Source organism: Syzygium oleosum, unplaced genomic scaffold, assembly GCF_021117445.2.
Source record: "Syzygium oleosum isolate NSW1041296 unplaced genomic scaffold, Sole_v2.1 Sole_v2.01, whole genome shotgun sequence".
In the NCBI taxonomy this organism is placed as follows: domain Eukaryota; kingdom Viridiplantae; phylum Streptophyta; class Magnoliopsida; order Myrtales; family Myrtaceae; genus Syzygium; species Syzygium oleosum.
Genome location: NW_026607485.1, coordinates 1,248,989 through 1,268,918, shown reverse-complemented (window position 1 = coordinate 1,268,918; position 19,930 = coordinate 1,248,989). Strand labels below are relative to the sequence as shown.

Below are 19,930 nucleotides of genomic sequence, written 5' to 3'. Positions count from 1 at the left end.
TTACTGTGAATTCATAGTGCCCATACCTCGTCCTGAATGCCGTCTTTGGGATATCCTCCTTTTGGATCCTTAACTGATGGTACCCTGTCCTTAGATCAATCTTAGAAAATACCGAGGCTCCTTGTAACTGATCGAACAGGTCGTCAATCCTTGGGAGGGGATACTTATTTTTTATTGTCACTTGATTCAGCTGGCGGTAATCAATACATAGCCTCAACGACCCATCCTTCTTCCTTATGAACAATACCGGCGCCTCCCATGGAGACGCACTCGGTCGGATAAAACCTTTGTCCAGCAGTTCCTGCATCTAAACCTTTAATTCTTTCAACTCTGACAACGACATCCTATAAGGCGGCTTCAAGATTGGCTCAGTCCCAGGGGCCAACTCGATAACAAACTCCACTTCTCTTTCTGGTGGCAATCCCGACAATTCCTGAGGAAAGACATCGGGGAAGTTGCACACCAATGCTATATCCTATAACCGCACTTCTCCTACCATCGAATCAACCACACTTGCTAGGTAACCTTGACATCCCTCATCCAATAACTTGGTTGCTTCTACTGATGAAACCCAAGGGATCGAGGTTTCTCCTCGACTCCCTACAAACTCAAATCTAGGGTGTCCAGGCGGACTAAACTGAATCACCCTGCTACTGCAATCCATCACAACATTCTGTTTGACTAACCAATCCATGCCCACAATCACATCAAAATCATACATTGTCAAAACAGCCAAATCTATCTTGCTTTCTACACCACCAATTACTATCTCACAGTCCGGGCATCCTAACGATATGCATATCTTATCCATTAATGGCGTAGTTACACATAATCGCACTTCTAACAAAACAGGTTTCAATCCAGCCAATTAAACAAGCGAGCAGACACAAATGAGTGCGACGCCATCAGATCAAACAAAGCATACGCGACATGATTGCACAGAGAAACCATACCTGTGACCACGCCCGGCGTATTCTCAACTTCTCTGCGCGCCATCGCATAAAATCGTCCTTGAGCTGGCGATCGACCTTGATTAGCCGGTGGGGGATTTCCGTCCTGGTTTCCTATCCGGGGTTGTTGCGGTTGAACCTGAGGTCCTGTGGGGTGCTGCTGGGGACAATTTCTTATTTGATGCTCCTAACTCCCACACTTGAAATAAGCCCCAAATCTATTCTGCTGGTGGTTCGGCTTCCCAATATTCTTTCTAGCCGGTGGGACGAATCGCCTGTTTCCCGCCATCGGCTTCTTCCCGAAGCGGCGGTTGTCCTTACTCTGGTCGAACCGCGATCCAGAAGCAGCTGCCCTTTCCATTTGATCCCGTTCTATGGCTTGAGCCCGTTCATACATCTCCCCGTAGCCCCGAATGTTGAGCGATATCATCTGACTCCTAAGGTCCGACTTTAGTCCATCTCGGAATCTCTGAACCTTATCCTGTGGGTTCTCCACCATCCTAGGTGCAAACTTCGACAATCTAGCGAACTCCGCTTCATACTGGTCTACGGTCATCTGTCCTTGGCGGAGCCTCATAAATTCCGCCAGTTTCCTTTCCTGGGCACTCTCTGAGAAATATTTTCCATAAAAATTCTGGGTAAACACGGCCCAAGTCTGGGCGGTATCCTCTGGGAATACTCTTTCCCTGGTGGCCTTCCACCAATCATTTGCATTGTCCTGCAGCTGATATACAGCCAAAGTCACCCTTTCAGGCTCGGTGCACCCCAGAACTTCAAAGGCTTTCTCTAATTCTTCTACCCAATGCGGTGCAGCCTCGGGGTCACCTTTTCCGTCGAACTTCGGTGGGTTTAACTTCAAGAACTGATCGACCAACTTAGACATCGGCCTGATCACATTTGCCGGTCCCGAAGCTGGATTCCCGTGATCCCTCTGATTCTCGATATTTCTGTTATTCCCATTGGCCCCATTGGCAGCAGCAACGGCGGCCTCAACAGCAGCGGCAACAGTGGCATTTCTCTCCTGGGTCTGCCTACCCATCAGTATTCCCACTTCCTCGAGTGCCCTCAAAATCCCATCTACCCTGGGGTCCTCTGCAACCCTCACTTGCGGTTTTACGTGGTCTTGCCCACGACCTCGACCTCGACCCCTACCACGACCTCGACCTCTACCTCTTCCTTTGCTACTCATCTTCACAACTCGCACGCTCACCTACCTGCTATAATTCCATTCAGGAATTAGAAACCTAAACCAAGCTAAACCGGTCTAAGGTCCTAGGCAGGGAACTAACACAACAGCAATTAATCACTCAGCATGCGACCAAACATAAGCAGCATAAGACCTCAACCAAGGAGATACACGTACTTACCTCGGGTCCTGCCGCACTTGCACTTTACAGGTCAGTTCAAACAACCAGTCAATCAAGACACAAACAGTCAGGAGGTACACGTAGCACACAAGGTCTCCCTATTGGCTACCCAAGGTCATCGCTCCTTATCACTCCAGGCTTCGACCAAATTGGACCGAGCTGACCTTGCTCTGATACCAAATTAACGGGGGATGTCACGCCCTGAACCTTACGACGCGCGAGCATCCCAACCAAGGTCGAAGTTGTGTGACGTCCTAGGACGCATCGCCGACGCAACACCCAACACAGAGATTAAGACACATGCGGAAGCAACATAAACACCCGTACAATTTAAAACACCGTGACCCAGGATAGCACAAACATCAAACAACATTATAAATATACATTTGCATTAACAATAGGGAAACATATACATTATCCATTTACAGCATAAACACAAAAAAAACCAAAAGCAGGTCAATGGCCACTACTGACAAAAAGGGGTAAGTGGCCCGGGCGGTCAGTCTAAACACTAACCTAAGGAAGGGCTCCGGTCAAAAAGGTATCGGCCCAACCTAACTAGGGTTACGGCTAAACCCTAAGGTATCCAGTCCGAGTCGGATCCCAAGGACTCGGAAGAGCTCTCAGACGGCTCATCCTCGGAGTTCATGGAATCCAGCTCGGACTCGACCTCTGCCGGCTCCTCAGAATCCTCCTCCTCAGGCTCGCCCTCCTGCTCGGGGTCCTGCTCCATCGGCTCTGGCTCGCCATTCGACTCCATAGGCTCCGGGTCGAAATCCCAGTCCACCGGCTCCTCATCCATCGGGTCTGGTTCGTCGACCTCCCAAATGACGCGTCCATGTCCGTCGTCAGAATCCTCTCCGTATGAGGCCTCGGGGCTTGCCAGATCTCCATCCTCACACTGGGGATCTACATCACCTAGCCCGTTGAACGGGACATCAAAGGTCCTAAGAGGTCAGAATGTCCCGGAGTAGTACCTAAAGCACCAAGCTATATACTCGTGGGCCTGAAAGTACTGCTTGCCCACATCGACCCATACTGTAGTAAAGTGTCTAATATACGTATCTCTGTTACCTACAGGGTACTCAATCACCTCCTGGTCTATCCGGGACGGGGTTCCAAAACGGATAGGCACGTCGGACATCCTCAGGGCCAGGGGTCTGAAAATGTGGGTTTTAACAACCGTGAGAACAAATCTCAGCGAGTAACCCCCTAAACCTAAATTAGGCTAACATGCACCTCCTGACAGGCAAACAATCACACAACACCAATTCAACAGTCACTTGACCTAGGCCATCAGGCCCAGATCGAACATATCACGACCTTGCAGGTTAGGCATATAATAATCACAATACTGGCACATACGCGAACATACTAGCCATACGTACGCCATGCACATGTTCATGCTCCTTGATGTCTGCTTCACACATAGTTCACCGATTTGCACATGCTCGCACACTTGCCAATGCACTTTTTTAGAGTTCGACCCACGTAAAACGCATCAGGTCTGTATCAATATCCAATACTTCCTGGCCTGCGTAAAACGCATCAGGCCCAGTATCTCTAGCCCGCATAAAACATATCAGGCGCAACACCGATCTCCATATAAAGACCGAACCCGCATAAAACGCATCAGGTTGGCCGTCTTCCGGCAATCCGGGCATCGTCCCACGTAAAACGCATCAGGACGGGTTCAATACCCCGCGTAGCACGCATCAGGGCTTATAGTGATCACACATGCACATACCAAATTTTATCTGAGTCCCGCGTAAAACGCATCAGGGCGATTAAGTGATCACATGCTCATGTCAGGCACGCATACTCGCATAATTCTCGTATCAAGCCAATGCTCAACATGCGAAATGCGTGGCCATGCAATCCAGCACTCGGGCAACAACACGATACACAATGAGTATCCAATTTCACATAGGCACATAACACATCATACCAAGTCACGCTCAAACAAATGCCACGACGTGCTCTAATAATCATTTAGCATGCTCAGGTCGTCACATTAACATGCTCAATTTAACCCAATTACTCAATTCGGCCACAGCACAACATTGGCACCCGATCACACACACTTAGCCATGTAAAATTTCAAAGCTAATGGCCCATTAATCTCCTCACTACTCGACCACATTCAACACGCAACATGGCATCACAAAAATTGATCGAGAATGAGCACAAATCAGCCACTTCAAGACGAATCAAGACCTACTCGGAAATTCCACAATTGAACTCTAGATTACCCATACTTAGTCAAATTAATCACCTTGTGGACAGCCACCAAATCAGGTCGATCTAAGCAATTACTCCGCTCCCAAATCAGCACATTAAGCCACTAAATTTAGCACAAAACCAACCTTCATATCAGCCACTAATTATCCCTAAAAACACCCCTAAATTAGCCTAATCCTATCTAGAAATGCTAATTAGCCTAATTAGGGTTTAGGGTTAATACTCACCTAGGCTCTTAAACTCTAATTAGTGGGCTGAACCGGCGGGGAACGGGCGGCTGGTCACCGACTCACGGCGGCGGATGGTGGCTCCCGCGGCAGCGTGTGGCGATGACAGCGATGGCTTGGTGGTGTCCCGGCCTAGCAAGGCGGCCGGGGAGGGGGGGTGCCGGTGATGGTGATGGTAGCGGACGGGAAAGAGATAGGGAGAAATGAGGGTGGCTTGGTGGTGAGGTGAGACGGCGGACGGCGGTGGCGCTCGGCGGCGGCTCCTCCGGCGGCGGCGGCTCACGGCCGAGCAAGGAGGGAGAGGGGGAGGCGAGATTGAGAGAGGAGAGGGAGTGGCCGGATGGGGGAGTCGAATGAGGGGAGAGAGAGAGATTGAGGGAGGTTTAAGCTTAGCTTAGTGGGGGTTGTTGAACAACTTCCCAAAAATGACCATCAAGCCCTCACACTATTGGCCAAGATCAACTAAGACTAAAATATCTAGGGGTAGATTGGTCCACTAATTTCAACAATAATAGGGGCTGGGCAAGACCATAATATCCTCCAATTAATCCCCAAAATTTGGAATACAAGCATAGGGCATAGGGGCAAAACGGTAATTTTTCGATTCCGGGCCGAATTTCCAATTTTCGACTCTATCTATCCCAAATATAATTGGCCACACTTATACGACGTTGTCCTTGCAAAAATAGTCGTGTACGTCCACGAAATTCGACACCGAAGTCCGGATTCAATTTCACGATCAATTTCGCTCAAATGCGATTTTAGTGTCTCTCACTAACGGGCGGTTGTTTAGGGGTTACGCGTATCGACTTAGGATTACTCGAGTCGTGACGATCTCGATCTTCCAGAGAACACGAGGATTTATCACTAGTTCCGGGGGTCGTGATCGTTCGGAATAAGTTCGGGATTGTTCACCGCGCATACTCTCGGTTGTGCGGAATCACCCGCGATCCGATCGTACATCGTCGGCCAAAACAAATCCGTCACCTTCCTTGGATCGGCCCACATTGGCCCAAAATATTCCCTCGTCGCTTATCGGAGTCGGACTCGACTCACGGTCGAGTTCTTGGGTCCACGTACCGTTTTTCAAGTTAGCTTTTCCCTATTGGTCAGTATCCCGAGAATGATCAGTTCCGGGCGAGACTTACTAAAACGAAATGAGAAATACATATCCATTTTATGGATCACGAAAGTGGGTCGAATTCAGGACGTTATATTTGATCCCCAATGTTGCCGTCGCCGACGTAGCGGGATGATGCCTGGTTATGCCAGAAGACCGGCGGGAGTTCGGTGGCCCAAGGGATCGTTAATAATTTGGACTTAATGAGTGCGATTTGCATTGGGGAATGCTTTGCCTGAATTAATTGATGAGCACGTCTGGATTATTAACCGTGTTATGCATGATTATGCCTTGAATTGCGTTGTACAAGCTTGATGAGCAATTGGCCATGTTATGACGGAATTCTAACGTGTAGGGCTTGCATATGTGCCGAGGCGAGGTAAGGGCGCTTGTGATTGTTATGACATGTTGGATGTCGGTATTGCATGATTAGGATTGTTCGGAGGTACGAGTTAGCCTCAGCGAGGCTTAGGTAGTTACTTATTGAGATTTATCTCATCCCCTGTTGTTAAACATTTTTCAGGCTTGAAATGACGAGTAGTCATCACGTGCGGTTCGGAGTTCTGGGGTGATGTTGGGCATTGGATGTATCATCCTTTTGGATGCCCTGTTGTAGAAGAGTTTAAGTTAACCTCCCTTTTGTATCCGTGGCCTCGTTAGGAAGTGGCTTTGTGTAAGGCTTGTAATTGTGTAAACCTCCTGGGATTATCTGTGTGAGCTTTTAATGACTTGCTGGTTTTTATCGGAAATGTTTTCCTTACTACCCCGTCTATTTGAATGTTATATGGAGTGTTCGTATTCGCTTCCGCGTGCGTTTAATCGCTAGTGTTTCGATTGGATCGGCGACAAGTCCTGAGATGTCGCATACTTGACGACCTCGGAGGGATGTTGCGTGCTCATTTGGGTTCGGGGCGTGACAGTTAACGATTGTTCTTTAGGGGTGTCAACAGTTTGGTTCAGTGGGTTTTCATTATACCCAAACCAAACCGAACCATATGGAATGTGTGCATGTTTTGACCCGAACCGAAAACACAATTCGGTTCAGTTCGGTTCGGCCCGGGTCTCAGGATTCCTCTTTCTTTTCTTTTTTCTTTTTTTGGCTTCTTCTTCTTCCTTTGCCGAAGAAGAAAAGAACACAGTACATGAATATGCATATACGGTGCAGTAAGTTTCTTGTTGAAATAAACCTAGAACTCGTTCATGACTTCCGGTTGTTTATTAATTGGTGCACACACATGTTATTTTTACTATTACTATTGTTATAATTGATATTATTATTATTATTATTATTATTATTATTACTACTACTACTACCACCATGAATGCAGACCCTGACGAATATAATTACAATTAAAGTCTACAGCTATATCGTTTCTGTCAATTTAAATAATGTCTATCTTTAATTTTTTTTCCTTTTAATCAAGAAAAGGTGGCCTCATTTATGCCTTTCTTTTGTGTTGTACTTGTACACTAGGTTATTTCATTGCATTTGCATTTAGTAATAAATATAATTTAGGGTTAATACCACGAAAAACCTCAAACTAGTACATTTGTGATAAATTTACCCCAAACTAATTTTTTGACAATCAAAAACCTCAAACCGGTACACCTGTGACAAATTTACCCTTAAATTTTTCGTTATTTTGCTGAGTTGGATGACACATGGCAGTTGACGGATGTACCGATTTGGGATTTTACCCTTCGTTAGTCACAGTTGTACCGGTTTAAGATTTTTCATAGTATTAATCCAATTTAGTAGAAACTAATGGAGGGTAAATTTATCACAGGTGTACCAGTTTGGGGTTTTTGTAGTCAAAAAATTAGTTTAGGTAAATTTGTCACACGTATACCAATTTGGGGTTTTATTAATATTAATCCTACAATTTATGGGTTGTTCATATTTAGTAGGTACGACACTTTGTTATTATAAATAAAGATCACTGAAGCAATCAATTGGCAGAATCAATTTATTTTCTAGTCGGCTTTCCATATAAGTATCGCTATTGGAGAAACAAATAAGATTATTGTCCATGCGGATATTATTCATAGGTGTAAAGCTCGTAAATGGTCGCGCCATGTGGCTGGACCATGTGCACCTTTAGAAAATAGGGTAAACGCATTAAACATAAGCCACAACGAAAATTTGCAATAAGAAATAATTTTTGGTGGAGTTTCTTCGCTATAAGATAGGAAAATGAGAAGCTTGTTGGGGCCTTCGTGCAACTTTTTATAGCAAACAGTCATAGAGAGCAAAATATTATCTCACTTCTCCTTTTGCCGCAAGTTTTAAAGCGCAATCCTTCTGTCCTGGTTTCTCTTCCACTGGAACATATATCAAAGTAAAACTGCTTACTTATTCAAAAACATAAACATGATGTGGGGACCGAGCAACAATTTGTACAGGAGCCGGCCATTCTCCGTGGAATTGAACTTTCTACATTTTACATGGATCATACAAACGAGGTTGTTGCTGTGACAGAGGGTGTGAAAGGATGAAGAAGGAGAAAGAAAAGCCTGAACCCAGCCCGAACCAAACCGTTAAACTACCTAAATTACTTTACTTATTACTAGAATTCGATGAGACCCGAACCAAAAAGACCTGAAATTTTCAATTCGGTGCGAGTATTTTTTACACCTAGTTCTGAGTGTTCATACTTTTAAATACCTCGTCATTTACTTTCCTGTGCAAAATCAACAAAGACCCTTTATAAACTTTGTCTATTCATATGGATTTATCCATACCCTTATTTAATCGACACAGTGGAACATTTTTACCTCAAACAGGTTGTAGTCAACGGTTTGGAGACTTCTTTGTAAGCATACATAAGTCTCTCCGTGAGCAGCACTTCATGATAAATGAAAGCGACAGTGTCTATAAAAAAGAGAATCTTTTTAATATAGTTGCCTTGAGCCTTTCTACCAAGCACAAATAGCTTGATTTGCTGTTTTTGGAAACCGGTGGATAACAAGACATGTACAATTTATTAACTTAGACATTTTATTAGAACTTTTCTTAAGCACACAAGTACACCATAGGATACAACTGTAGCCCGCTTGCAACTTGAACATAGAATACAATATATCATACGGCATAACATATGGGAGCATATGCTTTATGGATAGGTTTTATTATCAAAATGGACATGAAGCATATAATTTACTCACTAAATGCGTAATCTTCAAATCTCATCCTGCAATCTTTAAGTTGAACTTGAGCACCTAGGCTTCTGCCGCATTCACCTTTCAGACGATTTTCAGCTTCCTCCAAACAATTATAGCAATCCTCTTCTGTCAATACCCCATTGCACACACCATGGCCATAACAGATGTCATAGCTATAATAATAATTGGAACCATTGGTTGGTGTACCACCACACAATGTATCTAGGACAATATTTCTGTCAAAGAAATACTGACTCAGAGGAAGGTAACTCCTTTGACTGCATATATGATAAACCTCGGTTGTATCAGGAGAACATTTCACAATATTACATGTGAAAAATAGCCCTAGAACGAGGAGTTTCACCATATGCTGCATTGTGTTCATGATTTGGCTCTCTACCTTTACCTTTTCTCCTTGATTGTTTTTTCATTGAATTTCGTTTTGCGTGGTCTATATAAGAGTGGTTCTTCTTATAGGTTTCTCCACCAACTTTTTGTTTAAAAATTCAGTGGGAGGCTCTTTCGGATCTTTTCTAAGTATATTTTAGGAATCATTTACCTGCAACTTTGGGAGAAACGTTTGTAACTATCTAAGGTACTCAAAAGGCAATAGCCTTTCATGGTGATATCAAATTAATTAAAATACCTTGCCCAAAACCTAGTATTGGCTTAAAGGCCAAAAGTTATTGTCAAACTCATGCTGTTCATAATGTAGTGAACTAACATGCTCAGTTACAATACGGGAAAATGTGAATTTGTTTGCATTTGTTAACACATTAATTTAGCTAATGGTTTCTTTTGTCTAGATGTTACTTATCTATTGATGAGCTACACAATTTCGATGATTAATATGGAAAACAACAAGAAATATTACATGGAGGTCCTCTCTCTCTCTCTCTCTCTCTCTCTCTCTCTCTCTCTCTCTCTCTCTCTCTCTCTCTCTCTCATTATGAGAGACAAATTTGTATACATACATTCTTATGAATATGTCTTGTACTAAGTGGATTGAATTCATCGTCGTCACAAAGAATTACCATGATTATATCTTGTTAATTATTGTCCTTGTATTGAAGCAGAATATTCTCATCGAAGTCGTCACCATAAGTCGCTCTTTTTTTTGCTAGTATTACAATAAGTCATTGTGATATACATCTTGTTATCTGCTGCCCTGCATAACCCTAAAAAACACAAAACATTCGGTCATTGCCCTCGTTGCACTTGTAATAAAGAAAGAAAAAAATTGGTGAAGTGATTATTTTCCTTTGACGCGTGTAAAGTACCATTATTTACGACCAAAATTATTAGATCAAAATATCAAATAGTAATTAAGGTTGAGACCGTTGAAGAAATAACGGGTAATCCATTTTCATATTATGCAAATTCATACTATGACAAGATCCGTGGAACAATAACTGATGATAATTTTTATGTGATTATAATTATTACCAGAAATCATTGAAAGTATACTACTTTCCTTATAAAGTGATTGAGGTTGGCAAAGTCTTCGTGCATGTGAATTTTTTCTAGTTTTTTTTATGTATTATCTGGCGCTCGCCCAAGAAACATAAACTTTGTAAGATGCAGGCAAACTACTTTATCACAAATTATGGACAAAATCATTTAACTAGATCGGCTTGTCGTTAAATTTTTCCTAGTGTACTAAAAAAGAAAAAAAAAGGATTATTTTCGTTATCGTGATCTTTTCTAAAGTGAACCACCAAGGGAAAGCTAATGAATTACTAAGCTCAACGACTTAGCACAGACTTTCCCAAACCCCATTAATCGCAACTTTTGAATTTTAAAATTAATCAATTTAAACATGCAAAGCAGTTTATTTAAGAGTCATCACTCATCAATTAAGGTTGATTGAAACCTAAGTAAAGTATTACCTAAGTAAATTATTGAAGAATACTTTACTTCTGCAAACCAGATATTTAATGGATTCAGGAACTTGATTACCCTATATTAATCTACACACTTTTGATACTTTTTCTCTTTATGTTAAGGGAAAAAGTTACAAAAATCTCAAACTTTGTCCTCTATGACACATTTACCCTATACTATTTTTTGTGACACGAAAAACCCCAAACTTGTACCCATGTGACATATTTACCCCAAAAATTTATCTGTCATACCAAAAACCCAAACTTATGTATGGGTGACACATTCACCTCAAACTTTTCTTTGTACACCAAAAACCCCAAATTTTTTCATGTGACCAAATCGTTGGAGGCAAATGTGTCATACAAATACAAGTTTACTGTTTTTGGTGTCACAAGAAGACATTTGGGGTAATTGTGTTGTAACAGTCTGAATTTTCGATCCTTTTCCAGGATTTAAGAAATAAATTTGACCGAATGCACTATAGTGAGGTCTCACTTCGAAATGCGCATTCACGGGATGCTAACCTTAGGGTAGGGCAGTTACGGGATTGAGTTCGCACGACCAAAAGAACTCGACTTGGGTTCGACTTGACCATATCGATTGACGAAAAATGTTTTGAGCCAACCGAGGCCGATCTATTTGATTGATCGTGTCCAAAGTGGCACTAGTGACGCACCCTCGCAATTATATGACAACCGAGGTCGTCGGTGGAAATAAACTTAAACGTGATTTGACTTAGTGTCGGTCACGGGTCGAGAGCGCGTAATTCCGTAGAGCCACCCGTTAGCCGAGATAAGCTAAAGTTGCTATTGCTCGATTTTAGTCATTTCTTGGAATTCGGCCCGGAATCGAGAATTTTGAAAGTGACAATTTTGGATGGCCGATGACGTTTTGGCTTGGCCAACCTTTAGGGCCACCCATTTGAAAAATGGATTTCGGTCAGGGCAGGAAAAATTACGGTTTGCCCAGGCGCACTCGAGGCCGGATCGAAGGCCGTTTGAGGTTATTTTTCGCGGCCAAAGTCATTTTGGGGTGGCCACGCACATTTAGAGTGGTTTTGGCCAAAAATTGGAATTTCGACAAAAATTGGAAAAATAATATTATTTTATTCCCGAGACTTTGACGTGGATTTTCGAGGGCTTGCGCGATGAATTTCGCGATTCCGACGCCATATTATGTTGGCCACGCATATATGGAACGCGTATGTGCAAAAATTGGAATTTCGGTTCGGGATCGGAAAATTACGAAAATGCCCCTAGGCCATTTTTGATTAATTCCGAAAATTGGATTTAATTTTGGGATTAACCAAGGTGAGTTAGGCTTAACTCAGGTCTGGTCAACCATGGTTAAGAGCAAATGACCATTCTACCCCTAAATTATTGGATTAGGGCAAATCCTAGCCTTTGGATCAAGGGCAAAATTGTCCATTAGCCCTAGATCTTGACACTTGGAATCCACCCACACTTGTTGACCCATATTTGACCAGGTTATTCTCTCTCTTCAGCAGACCATTCGGCCATTTCTCCTGCAAGTTTTCTCTCCTTTCTCTGTTTTCTATTCTGCAGTTTACGTTTCTGCCATTTCCGGTACTGTTCACGCCGGAACAGTACCAGCCGGTGCTGCCCCCACCAAGCCAACATCACCAGCAACCATTTCCACCTCTGTGCAGCCACCACAGCCCCAGTTTTTGTCCAAAACAGCCTTGTTTCTCTGTTTTCTCTTTCCCGGTCTGCAAACAGTACCGCCGGAGCTTCGCCGGGCTCCGATCGCTGTTCCGTCCGACACCCAGCCGTCCAGCCTCGCCGTACGTCGCCGTCCAGCGTAGTCCGTACAGTGTCCGTACGGTACTGTTCACCCGTCCGTACGGATCACTGTTCACGCCGGACCGTCGGACGCCGCGGCTGTCACCGGCACCTCTCCGGCCACCGTCCCAGCCTGTCCGTACAGTGTCCGTACCGAGTGGTACTGTTCATCGCGTCCGTACGGAACACTGTTCACGCCGTCCGTAAATCGCCGGCGACGCTGCTGCCGCTGTCCCGGCCCGTTCCAGCCCCGTTCTGTCTCGCCTTTTAGTAAGTGTTTTCCCAAATGTCATTTAGGACCTCGGGTATTTCTAGACTGTTTAGTATTCGGTTTAAGTGATTTTAGGATTCATGTTAGTGGTTATTTCGTGGCTGTCTTCTGGACTAAATTAGGGGCTGAATGTTTGGAGGTTGTGGGCTGATTGGGTGACGAAATTCGTGGTTTAGGAATGCTGAGTTAGGGCGGTGATGTCGAGGATCGATCGGGAATTAAATGGGTGATTAATTGGAAATGTATTGGCTTGATTGGGTTTATCGGATTAATTGTGTAGTTTGCTGTCATTGGCTTGTTCTAGTTTGTGATTGGGCCGAATGTGATGTGGTGCTATGCCGTGTGTGTGGCCGTGAGGTGTGGTGGCGTGGACATGTGAATGTGCATTGAGTTTGTGTGCCGAGTGTGGGTGATCATGTGGTGTCCGTGTGATGAGAATGCGTGTTTGTGAAGTGTACGTGAGATGTGAATTTGGTGTGTGGCTATAAATGTGTGAGGCGTGTATGTTTGGCCGTGCGTGGCTGGTTGTGTGTAAGTGTGGTTTGAGTGGAACGAGGATATGGAAATGTGAGATTGGTTGGAAAGGATCCGTCTCGAGGCGTGTACGTTTACGCGGGACGATGCCGTCCCCGACGAGGTGACGATGCCCGGCCCGACTGGTGTCGATGCCTGGCGGCAGGTCGAAGACCGTTGGCTCGATGCGTTTTACGCGGCGCGGTAGAAGGAAAGTGTGTGTAGGATTCCGTCCCGGGCGTGTACGCGTTACGCGGGACGATGCCGTCCCCGACGGTGACGATGCCCGGCCCGACGGGGTACGATGCCGACGAGGTCGAAGACCGTTGGCACGATGCGTTTACGCGGGCGCGGTAGTGGTGGAAAGGTTGAGAATGAGTAGATTTGGCAAGACAAGCGAGAGGATTGTGGAAAGTGACGCATGGTGTGAGTAGCGTGCGAAATGTGTTTGTATCGCGTGATGTGATGCTTAATTATGGGGTAGAAACCGCTAGGCACGGTATGGGACGTGCCCAGTGGTTTCTGTCTTATAATTGAGGCACGCGCGCGTCGTGATTCCTTGCATGATGTGTTGGCGTGTTATTGTCTAACGTGCGTGAACGTGCGTGATAGATTCCGGTAGGGTCGCATGTGATTGTTAGTTTGGCCGATCGTTGTGTGTTATGTGTGTTTTCGTCAGCGGTACGTGAGTGCCTACGTGGGGTTTGGGGTTGTACACTTATTGAGATTCGTCTCACGGTTGTATAACCGCCACTTTCGCACTCCCGGCCCTAAACACGGGAAGTGCGCCTTTCTTTTTGGAAGTCCGGGAGGAGTGTTGTTGGTGCCCGAGTGGAGGCTGCGCAGTGAGTTCCGTAGTTTCAAGCCGAAATCGAGACGGTATCGACGAGGCGATCCTTAGGTTTTTCCCTAGGGTTTTAGGGGTTGTGTAAATCGGGTTGACCCATAGGAAGTTAAGTTAACCACCTCGATCTTTTGTTTAAACGGTGACTGAGGATGTTAGTCTATTTATGTCGGAATATGATGTTTGTATATTTGGTGTTGTATGAATATGTGGTTCTTTGGATTGTTCTTTGTTCTACCCCGTTGTCGTCATTATTTGTCCCAGGGGTTTTGTTATTCGCTTCCGCATGTGGCTCGATGTTTGGGTTGGGTCGGCGACGTTCCTGGGACGTCGCATCATTTCGACCGGAGGGGGGATGCCGCGAGCTCGTTGGGGTTCGGGCGTGACATCCCCGTTTGAATTGGTATCGAGCAAGGTTAGCTCGATATCGCAAGGTCGAGACCCGGTGATAAGGAGCGACGACTTCAGGGTAGTCGCTTAGGAGCCCTTTGTAGATGCGTGTTTATGTTGTTTGTATGTGTTTTGTGAGTACGCGCCTGTCATCGCCGAGTGATTTATTGTAGTTATATTGATGGTTGAGATGAAGGTGCGGCAGGGACTTGAGGTGAGTACGAGAACCCCGTTGAGTGTTTAATGGTGTTGGTTTGATGTTAGGTTATTGATTTGATGGTGGGTTGCTGGTTGTTAAGTGCTGGTTGTCGAGTTCCGTGCTTAGGGTTTGGACTAGTGTAGCCGGCCTAGACCTCGATACCCGTGTGGACTTATAGCAGGTAGGAGAATAGTAGGAAGTCGATATAATGAGCGAAGGAAGAGGAATAGGAAGAGGTACGGAAGGGGTGCGGGAAGAGGAGTAAGGGGTCGAGGTCGTGCTAGAGCTAGAGCCGTAGAGGATCCGGGTATGGATGCTAGAGTAGTAGAAAATCCTGAAGTGGGTGTTAGAGCTGCAAGGGACCCCGGAGCGATAAGCTAGGCCCAGCGGAAGATCCGCGAATGGAAGGAGTTCTCGGGTATTAGAAAGGATTGGGAATATGTTGGATCGCAAGCCCAAGAGCGAGATAATGCGACCGCCTGCTGCTGAGGCTGCAGGCCGCAGCTTAATGAAAATGCTTGGTATTGAGGGAATCAAGCCCAAAGGCGGGTTCAACCAACCGGGGTTAGGCAAATGCCCCGGCTTAGTAGAGCAATTTATGAAATTGAAGCCGCCTAAATTTCATGGTCGTGGTGACCCCAGGCCGCGCCAAGGTGGGTAGAAGAACTGGAGAAAACTTTTAAGGTTTTGGGGTGCACCGAGGAGGAGAAAGTGACATTGGCGGTTTATCGGTTACAAGAAGGTGCAAATGATTGGTGGAATGTGGAAGGTAGAGTGTTTCCGTAGGAACGGCCCGACTTGGGCTGTGTTTGTGGAGAATTTTATGAAAAATATTTCTCGGAAAATGCGCAAGAGAAGAAGTTGATGGAATTTATGCAGCTTTGCATGCAAATCAGTGTCAGGATCGGAGTGAGGCCGAGGTTCGCGAGATTGGCTAAGTTTGCACCGACCATGGTGAGAACCCGAGAGATGGCGCGAAGATTCGGGATGGACTAAAGCCGGATCTTCTAGTCCCGATATTATCGCATGACATTAAGGATTATGGAGAAAATATATAGGCGGGCTCAAATTGAGCAGGATATGATGGAAAGAACCGTCGCGGGATCACACATATCTCGCCCGGGACGATCGTCACCTGGTGGGAAAAGGCCGATGATGGAAAACCGTTTTGTCCCTCGCAAGAAGAATATTGGAAAGTCGGTATATTCATCTAGTTCACTGTAGACGGTGTGGGAGATACCATGGAATGGTCCACGCCAAGTGTGACTCGGAGCATGTTTGGGTGTGGTGGAATGGGACATCACATAAGGAATTGCCCAAATCTTCAAGTTCGACCACCCCGTCGGTCACAGCAGTGCCTCCCGGATTGGGAATCTGACTAGTGGCACCCGCCGGCTAATTCGAGCGGCATCACGGCACAAGGGACTAATGTATGCCTTGACGCAAAGGAGTTGAGATGCGCCGCAGCGCCAACCCCGTATGGTTCTTGGTATAATTAGGTGGCATTTGTTTTATAGATTCGGGCGTTGCACTCGTTTGCGTTTGTTTGATTTGTTATCGGGCTAGATTGAATGGTTTTGAAGTATTAGCGTGTGTGATTATGCCATTGATGAATAAGATGTGCATGCCGTTGGGATGTTCAGCCGTGAAATGGTGTTTGGTGGTGTAGAAAGCGGGATAGATTTGGCTTAGTTAGTTATGTGTGATTTCGGTTTGATCGTGGGCTTGAATTGGTTAGTCAAATGAATGCGTAATGGAATGCAAGCATCGGGTGATTCATTTAGTCCGCTGGACACATTAGATTTGAGATTGTAAGGAGTCGAGAAGGAACCTCGATAGTTGCGCTGTTGGCGTGACTTAAGTAAAAGATCTTATTGGATGACCGGTTGGAAGGACTATACGGACGTAGAGGATATGTTGAGAATATGTATATTGGATTTTAGGGGCAAATGGGAAGGAACCAGTTTTAAGGAATAAGACGGTCCCATTGATCAAAGACGTTGAGATTGTTACGGGACGAAGGTACCATTTGGGAGAAAGGAATAATGAGACGTCATCACCCCCATTTGTTTGGATAGTAGGTATAGTTGTAAATTTCGAGGACGAAATTTTATTAGGGGAAGAATTGTAACGTCTGAATTTTCGATCCTTTTCCCGGATTTAAGAAATAAATTTGACCAATGCACTATAGTGAGGTCTCACCCTAAATGCGCATTCACGGGATGCTAACCTTAGGGGTAGGGCCGTTACATGGGATTGAGTTCGCACGACCAAAGAACTCGACTTGGGTTCGACTTCGACCATATCGATTGACGAGAAATGTTTTGAGCCAACCGAGACCGATCTATTTGATTGATCGTGTCCAAAGGGCACTAATGACACCCGCAATTATATGACAACCGAGGTCGTCCCGGTGGAGTAAACTTAAACGTGATTTGACTTAGTGTCGGTCACGGGTCGAGAGCGTAATTCCAGAGAGCCACCCGTTAGCCGAGATAAGCTAAAGTTGCTATTGCTCGATTTTAGTCATTTCTTGGAATTCGGGCCCGGAATCGAGAATTTTGAAAGTGACAATTTTGGATGGCCGATGACGTTTTTGGCTTGGCCAACCTTGGGGCCACCCATTTCTGCGAAAAATGGATTTCATCCGGCCTAAAAAATTACTGTTTTGCTCGCGGCACCGAGGCCGGATTCGAAGGCCGTTTGAGGTTATTTTCGCGGCCAAAGTCATTTTGGGGTGGCCACGCACATTTAGAGTGGTTTTGGCCAAAATTGGAATTTCGACAAAATTGGAAAAATAATATTATTTTATTCCCGAGACTTTGACGTGGATTTTCGAGGGCTTGCGCGATGAATTTCGCGATTCCGACGCCATATTATGTTGGCCACGCATATATGGAACGCGTATGTGCAAAAATTGGAATTTCGGTTCGGATCGGAAAATTACGAAAATGCCCCTAGGCCATTTTTGATTAATTCCGAAAATTGGATTTAATTTTGGGATTAACCAAGGTGAGTTAGGCTTAACTCAGGTCTGGTCAACCATGGTTAAGAGCAAATGACCATTCTACCCCTAAATTATTGGATTAGGGCAAATCCTAGCCTTTGGATCAAGGGCAAAATTGTCCATTAGCCCTAGATCTTGACACTTGGAATCCACCCACACTTGTTGACCCATATTTGACCAGGTTATTCTCTCTCTCCAGCAGACCATTCGGCCATTTCTCCCGCAAGTTTTCTCTCCTTTCTCTGTTTTCTATTCTGCAGTTTACGTTTCTGCCATTTCCGGTACTGTTCACGCCGGAACAGTACCAGCCGGTGCTGCCCCCACCAAGCCAACATCACCAGCAACCATTTCCACCTCTGTGCAGCCACCACAGCCCCAGTTTTTGTCCAAAACAGCCTTGTTTCTCTGTTTTTCTTTTCGGTCTGCAAACAGTACCGCCGGAGCTTCGCCGGAGCTCCGATCGCCGTTCCGTCGACACCCAGCCGTCCAGCCTCGCCGTACGTCGCCGTCCAGCGTAGTCCGTACAGTGTCCGTACGGTACTGTTCACCCGTCCGTACGGATCACTGTTCACGCCGGACCGTCGGACGCCGCGGCTGTCACCGGCACCTCTCCGGCCACCGTCCCAGCCTGTCCGTACAGTGTCCGTACCGAGTGGTACTGTTCATCGCGTCCGTACGGAACACTGTTCACGCCGTCCGTAAATCGCCGGCGACGCTGCTGCCGCTGTCCCGGCCCGTTCCAGCCCCGTCTCGTCTCGCCTTTTAGTAAGTGTTTTCCCCAAATGTCATTTAGACCTTGGGTATTTCTGACTCGTTTAGTATTCGGTTTAAGTGATTTTAGGGACTGTTAGTGGTTATTTCGTGGCTGTCTTCGGGACTAAATTAGGGGCTGAATGTTTGGAGGTTGTGGGCTGATTGGGTGACGAAATTCGTGGTTTAGGAATGCTGAGTTAGGGCGGTGATGTCGAGGATCGATCGGGAATTAAATGGGTGATTAATTGAAATGTATTGGCTTGATTGGGTTTATCGGATTAATTGTGTAGTTTGCTGTCATTGGCTTGTTCTAGTTTGTGATTGGGCCGAATGTGATGTGGTGCTATGCCGTGTGTGTGGCCGTGAGGTGTGGTGGCGTGGACATGTGAATGTGCATTGAGTTTGTGTGCAGTGTGGTGATCATGTGGTGTCCGTGTGATGAGAATGCGTGTTTGTGAAGTGTACGTGAGATGTGAATTTGGTGTGTGGCTATAAATGTGTGAGGCGTGTATGTTTGGCCGTGCGTGTGCTTGGTTGTGTGTAAGTGTGGTTTGAGTGGAACGAGGATATGGAAATGTGAGATTGGTTGGAAAGGATCCGTCTGAGGCGTGTACGTTTACGCGGGACGATGCTGTCACCGCGAGGTGACGATGCCCGGCCCGACGGGGTGTCGATGCCACGTGGTCGAAGACCGTTGGCACTGATGCGTTTTGCGCGGGCGCGGTAGAAGGAAAGTGTGTGTAGGATTCCGTACGGGGCGTGTACGTTTACGCTGGGGCGATTGCCCCACACGAGGTGACGATGCCGGCCCGACGGGTAGGACGATGCCCGACGAGGTCGAAGACCGTTGGCACTGTGCGTTTTTGCGCGCGGCGCGGTAGTGGTGGAAAGGTTGAGAATGAGTAGATTTGGCAAGACAATGCGAGAGGATTGTGGAAAGTGACATGGTGTGAAAGTAGCGTGCGAGTGTGTTTGTATCGCGTGATGTGATGCTTAATTATGGGGTAGAAAGCTGCTTGTAACACGGTATGGGACGTGCCCAGTGGTTTCGTCTTATAATTGAGGCACGCGGCGGCTGTGATTCCTTGCTTTGTGATGTGTTGGCGTATTTATTGTCTAACGTGCAGGAACGTGCGTGATAGATTCCGGTAGGGTTCGCATGTGATTGTTAGTTTGGCCGATCGTTGTGTGTTATGTGTG

The 19,930-nt window shown here is 45.7% G+C and overlaps 1 protein-coding gene across 1 annotated transcript; it reads right to left on the bottom strand.

Annotated features, from left to right (window-relative positions):
- Nucleotides 1–1,137: 1,137 nt before the first annotated feature.
- LOC130139507 (uncharacterized) lies at nucleotides 1,138–1,989 on the bottom strand. Its single transcript, XM_056316646.1, has 2 exons — nucleotides 1,630–1,989; nucleotides 1,138–1,548 (listed from the first exon to the last, which is right to left on the bottom strand). The coding sequence occupies exons 1-2, from the start codon at nucleotides 1,987–1,989 to the stop codon at nucleotides 1,138–1,140; spliced, it is 771 nt and encodes a 256-aa protein (XP_056172621.1).
- Between the last annotated feature and the right edge of the window lie 17,941 nt (nucleotides 1,990–19,930).

Excerpts from the sequence above, each read along its gene's own strand:
- LOC130139507 (XM_056316646.1), bottom strand. The coding sequence starts at position 1,989 with ATGGGTAGGCAGACCCAGGAGAGAAATGCCACTGTTGCCGCTGCTGTT. Across the intron at positions 1,549-1,629 it reads GGAAGGCCACCAGGGAAAGA|GAAAGGAAACTGGCGGAATT; the intron begins GTATTCCCAGAG and ends GAGAGTGCCCAG.